General features: G+C 33.8%; 1 protein-coding gene across 1 annotated transcript; it reads left to right on the top strand.

Moving 5' to 3' along the window:
- Positions 1–2404: 2404 nt before the first annotated feature.
- On the top strand, positions 2405–9745 carry Art4 (arginine methyltransferase 4). The gene is made up of 6 exons (XM_066402298.1): positions 2405–3217; positions 4187–4475; positions 4531–4767; positions 4820–5031; positions 5084–5329; positions 6729–9745. The coding sequence occupies exons 1-6, from the start codon at positions 2587–2589 to the stop codon at positions 6926–6928; spliced, it is 1815 nt and encodes a 604-aa protein (XP_066258395.1). The 5' UTR covers positions 2405–2586; the 3' UTR covers positions 6929–9745.
- The last annotated feature ends 490 nt before the right edge of the window (positions 9746–10235 follow it).

The raw sequence follows: 10235 nt of genomic DNA, 5'->3' as shown, positions 1-10235 counted from the left end.
TTACCGAATATGACTTTCTGTCGTTTTTTACGTAAAAAACATACTTTTGTTTCAAAGCTTTCAGACGCACCGCTTTAGAGAAAAGTTGAGTTGAAAGTTTCTGTGTAGTAGCATTAGGAGTCAAAATTCAGAGCGCCCCTCCCTCAGCTCCGCCCCTGAACATGATAGAAAATTGCGACTAATTGCTAAAAGTAGATAGTAATATTAGCAAATATCGTACCAAAATTGTAAACTCTGCCCAAAGTAATTCTAACGATATTAAATTAATACTACTTTTTGGTCGCCATGTTTATAAGGTTGTATTTCTGTTAGAAAGCACTTCCGGACCCATTTTGATATAACTGTGTGCAGTATAACATTTAATCTGAAATATCGAAATATCTTGAATACTAAGCATCCTATAAAGAAATGTTTGGTATTAAACTTTAACCCATCTGAGAAGGAAATGTATTGGTGCTAAAGTTGATTCCCCTTCACCCACCATTGTAGACGGGGTGAGGGTTAACTTTTTAATTTCAAATGACCACCTGCATTTTTTTACAGATTTGGATAATATGGCTAAAAATAAGAAAAATTGATAGAAACATTTTTTTCGATTTATGCTAGAAAACACTGTAATTAACGAAATTCAATTCATATCTGAAATGACAACCTCTTCTTTTTAAAAAATTCTATGGTAATAAAATGGGATAAATAAACATAAACACATAAAACATATACTTTTATACATTCTCTTAATACTGCTTCACGGTGGAGTATTTGATTGTAGAAGGGAAAATCGAAATGGTTTTGGTGTATGAAGAAGCTGGTAAGCATTTAGATAATGCTGTCAATCTCCATGCTCAGCGTTTTTCTGAAGGACCACGATCCCGGACTTCTTTCTATCGTGTGATTAAAAAATTTATTAATAAAGAAACTGTAAATCAGAAGAAAAGAAGTCACCCAGCTACTGTGTGTGGAGAAAACAAGTAGATTGCAGTCCTAGGTGCTGGGCTTTTATTAATCCTCAAAGGAGCAGAAGAGAAATATTGGGATTATCAAGAATTTTTCATATGAGTGCTTGGAGAATGCTGAAGATGCATAAGTTTCTTCCTTATCATATCTCTTCACACCAAGAGCTCCATGAGGTAGATTTTCAAAATTATTTAAACTTTTGTGAGTGGGCATTTGAACAGATAGAATAAAATCCCAATATTTTCCGTTGTGTATTATCCTTTCACGAGTCATCGTGTATAAATCATGGTACAGTTAATAGGTACAACATGCATTACTGGAGTGTTGAAAATCCGCATTGGCTTCGACAAATTGAGCACCAGTATCGTTGGACTTTCAACGTATGGTATGGAATTATTGGCAGTAAACTTATCGGTCCCCACATAATTGAAAGTAATTTGAGTAGTGAAATGTACCGGAATATTTAGGAAAATGAGCTGCCAGATTACTCCAGGGCTTAAACTTAGAAGTGCGTCAGAACATGTGGCTTCAACATAACGGTTGTCCGACTCAATATTCTGCGGTTGCATAGGAAGTTCTTAATCGTAATTTTAACGGTGGATGGATCAGCAGATCTGATCCGGTGAATTGGCCTCCTAGATCTCCAGATCTTACTTCACCGAATTTCTTTGTCAGGGGATATCCCAAAGATCAGTTTTATACAGAAATACTAACGACACGTAAGGATATGATTTTGTGAATTATAAACGTTTGTGCCAATATTCCAGAAGACACACTTCATAGATGTGAAGAATCCTTTAAAACATGGATGAATAAGTACATTGAAGTTCAAGTACACTATTTTGAACATTTATTTTAAATAAAAGCTATACAAAAATTCACGTTTTCATTAATTCTAAAGCAGATCTAAAATCATCAAACCTTTCAGTAAATCATCAGCGAAAGAGAAATTGAATTTCGTTAATTACAGTGTTTTTTAGCATAAATCGAAAAAAATGTTTCAAACAAATTTTTCTTATTTTTAGACGTATTATCCAAATTTGTAAAAAAATTGAGATGGCGATTTGAAATTAAAAAGTTAACCCCTATCCCGCCCATACAGGGGGTGGAAGGGTATCAACTTTAGTCCCAATACATTTCCCCCTCAGAGCGATTAAAGCTTGATATTAAATATTTATAGGATGCTTAGTATTCGAGATATTTCGATATTCCAGATTAAATGTTACACACTGTATATCATCATTAGACAATTTACATGGAAATTATCTTCTATAAAATTAAAAGTCAATAATAAAAATATAAGTAATTCTCATTGATAATGGAGATTATGTAGAATCGTCCTAGTAGCTAACCAATATGCATTGTTGCCGTTATTGCTTCTTGACTCATATTTCGATGCCTAAACTGCATATTTCCGAGGACGCCCGATTGTTTTAACCGGTTTTCCGTATCCCGAACGAACAAAAGCCCTTTTGTCAAGCGATGCGTGCAAATTTGACATATTATTTGCAAAAAAACGTGGGTCATAGCATGAATTAAACACATAAATATAAGTTTGAAAGTGTTTCGCTGCATTACGTGCGTTCGAATTAGTGATTTAGTGGAATTTAGTGTTCAATTGTCATCATCGCTATGGCCCCGCGAATCTGGGAAGTTTTGGTGTATTCGGTAAACGAAGAGAACCTTTCAGTTCCCAAATATAATAGAAAAGTGAAACTGAGGGCGGATTATGACCCTCAAGGATTAAGCATAAGCCTCCTGGAAATGGACGAAGTCACAGAACTACTAGAATTTCCTATAGACGCATACACTGAATGTTGCAAAGTGGGATTCAAATCCTATTTGTTTACTATTGACAATGAAACTTTACTAGTTAAATTTAATTACAAAGAAGAAGCCAGGGAGTTTTCCTTAGCAATAACGAAAATCAAGTCCGGAAAGGATGCCTCAGTGTTCTCAGTGAGGACTGAGGACTCATCCGCAACACAGTATTTTCAGTTTTACGGTTATTTATCTCAACAACAAAACATGTTACAAGACTTTGTAAGGACTTACACGTATCAGAGAGCAATATTAAGTAATTTAGATGATTTTAAAGACAAAGTAGTATTAGATGTAGGTGCGGGCTCTGGTATTTTATCCTTTTTTGCTGCTCAAGCAGGTGCTAAACGTATTTATGCTGTTGAAGCCTCCACTATGGCCCACTATGCCCAGAAGCTAGTTGATACCAATAATTATTCTAACATTATTAAAGTATTACCAGGTAAGTGTTAATAAAATCATTATGATACCATCATGTTAAAATATTTATTTCAAATAATAATCAATAGAAAAATTTAGTAGAGATGACAGACTTGCTTAATGAGTTTACAGTTGAGTTCAAAGGGTAATTGGTTATGTCAATTTGAAGGTGATATAAAATACAAATTAAAGTGGCATATTTTTACTAAGGATTAGGAAACACTTTTAACTAGAAAATTACTTCTTGGCAAATATTTTTTAATTACACAAGATGTAATGCCATGGACACAGAGCATTTATGTGCAGAAGACCTCATAATAAATCAATTTTTCATAAGAATTTTTTTCATGTTTATGCTTGCTCTAATGTTGGCCTCAGAAAATACCTAAATAAATTCAGAAAAAAAAAATTAAAGCAATTTCTTAAGATAACTCAATCAAATTTTAAAAATGTATTTCTTTTACTAAGATCTTCAATTGATAAACATTTGAAGCAACTGGCAACTTAAAAAGGGGTCGCTTAATAGTGGGTTGCTCTCAAAAATGTATGCATTTTTTTAACTATAATCCTTTTAATAAGCAATTTTGTCACATACATGCAAATCTTTAAAGCATAATCATACACATTGAAGATTTTAAAAATTGAAATGCTGCACAAGATTGTACTTAATACTTCTATTAAACTATAGGAGTTCAAAGGAAAAGAAGAAAATTAAAATTGAACTTGAACACTCTGTGTATTTTAGAGCTTTGAGAAAAATGAATCCAGTTTGTTACCTTTTGATTTATTTATGTTCAAAGTGTTGTTACTGCTGTAATTGTTTTGTCAAAGGTCATGGGATTGGCCTTCTTTTTTATGACATTTAGTATATTGTTAGTCCTTTAGAAACTGAGAACATTATTCATTATAAGCAATCATTAAACCTTAAGGCATGTCTATCCTTCAAAAAAATTAAGAAGAAAATCACTGGAAAACTTCAATAATTTTATAGGTAAAATAGAGGAAGTGGAGCTTCCAGAAAAAGTAGATATAATCATTTCTGAACCAATGGGGTACATGTTGTACAACGAACGAATGTTAGAATCTTACCTCAACGCCAAACGGTGGCTAGTTCCAGGAGGTAAAATGTATCCTACAAGGGGCGATTTGCATGTGGTTCCCTTCACGGACGACGCCCTCTACATGGAGCAGTATAGCAAAGCCAATTTCTGGTTTCAAACTTGTTTTCACGGCGTTAATTTGGCAGCTATACAAAATTACGCTGTAAAGGAGTATTTTAGGTGATCTTAAATTACTAGAATCTGAGGATTTATATGGAAAAATCTGTGATTTTAGGCAACCAATAGTAGATACTTTCGACGTGAGAATTTGCATGAGTAAAAGTGTTAGACATGTAGTGGATTTTTTGGAAGCGGACGAGACGGATTTACACCAAATAGATATTCCTCTGGAGTTTCACATATTAGAGTCAGGCACTTGCCATGGACTAGCTTTTTGGTTCGATGTAGCTTTTATTGGCTCTCAACAAACTATTTGGCTCAGTACTGCTCCTACGGAACCTCTTACTCATTGGTATAATAAATTTAATATCTGTAAATTAGAATTTTTTCATGTTGTTTTCTAGGTATCAAGTGCGGTGCCTATTAGAGCAGCCCTTGCTTTTAAAGCAGGGACAAGTTTTAACAGGATCTGTGATGTTGGTGGCAAATAAAAGACAAAGCTATGACGTGACCATAGAGTTGACAGTAGAAGGGACTGCACAAACTTCAAGGAACACACTGGATCTTAAAAATCCTTATTTTAGGTACACTGGGGCTCCTGTACAGCCTCCACCAGGTTAATTTTTTTTTTGTGTAATTTCAATTAGTGTTGATTGGTCCTTCTTCAGGTGTTTCAAGTGTGTCTCCCAGCGAGACCTATTGGAGTCAGTTAGACGCCCAAGGGGTGCGTAATGCTGTAAACATGGTCAATGGCATGTCAGTGAACGGTCTTGGGGAGGTTTCCATGGACACGACTCAGACTTTAATCAACAATAATCTAATGGCTAATAATCTTATAGCTTTAGTAGACCCTGCCCACATGGATCAGGCGGCTCCTAATATTCATCCAGGATGTATTCCAAGCACAGGCAGAGGTAAGTGAAAAATATTGTGCACCTTAAATTTCTGGAAGAAGAAATACCAGAAAAATCAAACGAAAATATCAGTTTTTTAAATGCACATGCTCAAACATGTCAACCACCAATTTAATAATAATATAGTTTTCTGAAAAGGATCAAAAATTTATTTTAAATATAATTCATTATTTTGACCTGTCCATTTAAATATGCAAGATGTCCATTTACTCCGACGATATCGTCCTCATCTACTATACTATATCTAAATAATGGAGAAATTAATCATTGTGATAGGACACTCAAAAAAATATTTGTAGGTAAACACATCTTCCTATTACACTGGGTTAAAGTTGTCTTTCAATGTAATCTATGAAAATCTCATATACATTAAACCTAAAACTCTTTTGCTATCATTATCAAATTTTATCAGTTTGCTTCCTCGTAAAGTGGTTTTAGGAGAATCTACGTTCCCCTTTTTTCTACCATCAGAAACAGTAGTATAAATGCTGGTTGATAATATCCCATTATACTTTCGAAGCGGCTGATAGTTTCTATCTGCGAAAAAGCTCTTTTTAAGTAATTAGAAACTGAAAACGTTATTTCCTTATCGTGTTTTATTAGTGTCGATTTTCTACTTTTCCTGCTACTTTCACCAGATACGGTTTCTTCAACTTTAGGAATATCCTGAAATTTCATTTAACACAAACTTTCAAGCGTTCAAAAATAATAGTGACTGCCTCATTCATAAGTATTACCTACATAAAATTGTGTATTCTAATAGAAAATATATTTATTAAGGTATTTAATAATAATACTGTATAAGAAAGGCATTGTATTCAAATGTTAAATCAATGTGAGAGATTTAAAAATGTGTATTATTTTGAACCACTGTACAGTTCGTCGATCGTTATAGACATATTTTGCCGTTTGCAATTCGTAGGTTTTTGTGTGACCTATCGTGATGATTAATTTCTTCATTATCAAGATAGGACATAGCTTTGCTACTGTCAAGGACACATTGTTTAGGTCAAAGTGTACTGCTTTCATCTACATAACAAACTCGTCAGCTATGCTTCTTCAGTTCCTTTCGCTGGTCAGTAGTCGAATTCAATTCTTACCTTCACCCCCCCATTTGTCTGAGAATTTCTGTGGACAAGTCGTTCACATACAAGCAGCCGGTCACTAAAACAGCAGCAAAACTAAATATGATTAATAAACAGCATATCCCTGAAAAACTTGGACCAGGGGATATCACAAATTCCTGAATTCTTTTACATTATGTTCCATTTTAAAAAGCAAATTAGACAATTTGCTTTTTGTTTATCTTTTTCTACAACATTCTGTATGATTTCTTTAAAAAGTTTTTTTTTCATTCTCCTTTATTTACGAAAAATGAACAAATCGGTCATCTTCACAGGTCGAGTAGCAGCCAGTCCCACATCAACCCACACAGCTCAGTTGATAGGGGGAGCAATCTCCCCCTCGTTATTTACTTCGCCGGCCGGAGCTCCCCAACAGCCCCTCGTAATGACGAATTACCCAGTGGCCCAAAACCTGATGATTGGTGACTACGTCAAACCGGGCAATGGCGTCGTATCTGCGGTTTACAGGCAGTAGTTTTAGTCAGTATATAGTAGTGCATATGGTGGTAGTTGTAAAGGCAGCGTTAATGCTCAATAATTTTTTAAGGCGTTCGAGGTGGATTTAAATAATTATATCTTGCCGTTATTTAATTCACGTTGAAAACTACGCAATTCATTTCGAACCGTATGAATTTCATTGGTGGCAGATAATATTGCAAATAGATCTGGCAGTCGTATATCAGGAAGCCTTTATTTTAGTTGGTAGCGTCTTAAGTTATATTAATGTGTTAGGTTAAGGTACGTCTCGCCTTATGGAACGCAGTTAGCGGTTTAAGTTTTGCGTCACTTTAGATTAGGCGGAAAGGGTGGTTGGTTTAAGTTTAGATGAGATCAGGAAATTTTCGCCCTGTTCTCTAATATATTTAAATTGTTGCTAGACACATATTTAGCACTTAGAAAGGTTAACGAGTTTCACACTTGCTACAACGTTAAAAAGCGTGACACGTTTTTCGCCGATACCAACTTGTATACATCCATATACATTTAGACTAGCCTTGGAAAGTCAGGATAAAATTTTATTAAAGTTTTCACCATGCCATGTTTAAAAATGTGTTTAACGCGGTTCTAAAACCAAACTTACTTTACCAATGTGGGACCGCAGTCAAGGTGGAATAAACACTCGATATTTATATGTAGTCCCTCCAATATCTAAGTCAGTGCGGTAACGTATATTTTTTCGCTTGTGTATCATTTGCCTAACAAGTAAGGAAAAGACGCTTTCCGCATGAATTGGGAACGACATTTTTTTATAATTTTGATAAATAGAATGAGTTCTCTTAAGACTTCTTTATCGTACAGCAAAAGAAGAAACATGTATTAAATTCGTGTCATACAAAATCCAACTCGTTGTAAATTTCTTTAAAAAACTATAAACATTCTAAACTAAAAAAACTGTTTTTATTTCTGTGTAATTTTTTTATGTGAACAATAAAATCTATCTATGCTCGTATGAGTAAGATAGGCTAGATTAAAGTAAAAGAAAAAATACAGCACGAGTTAGGTAAACAATATATTACATACCGAGGTGGAAAGCGTCACCGTGGAAGGGGTCAGTATTATAAAAGGGTAAAAAGTAAAGTTATGTGGTCAGAAGAAAAAGACACATACAACTCGAATGTTGTGGCAAAATAGCCCAATAAATTTCCAAATTTTCTGACAGGTTAGATTTAACTCTGATGAAGTGATTGATTTATACCTACCGTACTGACTCAATTATCCAAGGCTCGGTGTGTTTCTTAATAATTTTTCAGAGAACAGGGTAAAAACGTCCTTGAATCTTCCAAAAAGCTTCCCGTCCCTCATATTTCCCCTTAATAAAACATCACCCTATTAAATTTATGTTTCTGGACCATAGACCAGTACCTGCGTTTTCCTTTTTACTGTGTGATTTTAATCTAAGTTATTAGATATAAGTGCACTCGTATATGGGGGTCTTATTTAGGTGTGCCCACTATCTCCGAAACGGTAGAAGTTCCAAATCAGTTAATTGAGAAACAGATTGTCATTTTTGAAGATTTTTAATCTGCCGTTAATAGAGTTGCCAAATTGTTTTTGGTTTCCAATATTTTACGAAAAGTGTAAATATTCCAAAACTGCCTATCTCACTCTTTTTATATACGGATCTGCCATTTTTACTTCAAATTTCGCAAGTGTTTATTATAGTGATTGATCAATCTAACATATGAGTGTTTTTTCTCTTTTTATCAATTGGTCTTCTCTATATAACTTCAATAGATTTAGTGAATTATTAGAGACCCAGTTTACAACGTAACATAAGAAAATATAACCGATTTCAAAAATATAATAATTTATAAACCTGCTAATAATTCATTAATCTTATAGAAATAAAAGTATTTAGTTGGTGTTGATACATTAAATCTCCCTAAAAAATGTATTGAACTTTTTTTGATCAAATTGATAAAGAGAAGAGAAAATTTGAGATTTAAGATTTTTAATTTAAGTAATTTTAGATTTCAACATTTTGACATTTTCTGTAAAATTTTAAAAACAAAAAACAATTTGGCAACACCATTTACGTGTTGCCAAATTGTTGTTGTTGCGGCATTAAGTCTCCAAAAATGGAATTTTTTACTCACGGCATTTTGAAAACAACAATAGTGTGCACACCTAATAAGACACCCTGTAGAACTCACACGAGGTAATAATAACAATAATAATAATAATTACTTTCCGTCGCATAAGCTAAGTCCGTTTTACATGCCAGAACAATAATTTCGGACGTTTAATCTTAAGGCCTGTTTGTTATGAGTGAGTCGAGACCCGTGGCTTTTTGACGCTAAGTAAGACTGATTTCAATGGATTCACACACATAACCTCCCTCTCTCCCCCCCGCATCACTAAGATAGTCCGAGATTTCTTAATCAGGCTCCCATATAAGGGTCTATAGAGGGCAAAAAAGAATTATTGTGATTTTTTTCTGAAAAAAAAAATCCCTATTAATATGCATAATAAACTTATTGATTTTGTAATTTTCGCCTTAATTTGAGTTCAAGCTATTCAGAACGAGTCATGCTAATTTGATATTTTTTAAGCAGTTTACAGCTGTATATTGTGGAATTGTAATTTTATCGAACGCAATTATGGTCAGTAGTCAACCCCGCGATTGTGTGCTATGGTTTTAATTGAGTACAGGAATTAGGGATATTTGTGTATATTTTGATTTTAATTATTTATGTAAGTTTGCTGAATGTACAAGTGTGTGTAGTTTGTGATTGTCGGCTAATACATCATTCTGATAACGTACAAAAATAGGTTTTATTGTTATTTGTCAATATGAAACCTTAAAAGACATATCCTTAAAGCTTTTAATTAAAAACACAAAATTAGATGTTTATCTCGGTATTCTTAATTATCAATTATGTTAGCATTTCTTCTCTAGGCAACATGGTAGAGATAACTATTGAAAAACGTTTTTTCCCTAAAAATTATTTTGAATTGATTTAGATGTGTATATTCAAATTCCGCATAGTAAGTTATAAGAAAACATTAGTGTAGTTGTAATTTTAGAGACTTAAAAGCTTAGAGGGTTGTTTGAAGGTAGCCCTTCTTAGTAATCCCCTGAAATGCGTCCATTTTTACAAAATCAGAAATTTAAATTCAATGTTGTGTTATACAATTCATATTTTTTATTTAATACAGGGTGATTCAGAGTTGTGGTGCCAAAAGCCTAGGGGGTATTCATCTCAACAAAATATGAGAAAAAGTTCATATGAACATAAGTCCGGAAATGCTTCGCTTCCGAGATACGGGGTGTTAAAGTT

The sequence above is a fragment of the Euwallacea similis genome, chromosome 25 (assembly GCF_039881205.1).
Source record: "Euwallacea similis isolate ESF13 chromosome 25, ESF131.1, whole genome shotgun sequence".
NCBI classification, from domain to species: domain Eukaryota; kingdom Metazoa; phylum Arthropoda; class Insecta; order Coleoptera; family Curculionidae; genus Euwallacea; species Euwallacea similis.
This window is presented reverse-complemented; position numbering and strand designations above follow the sequence as displayed.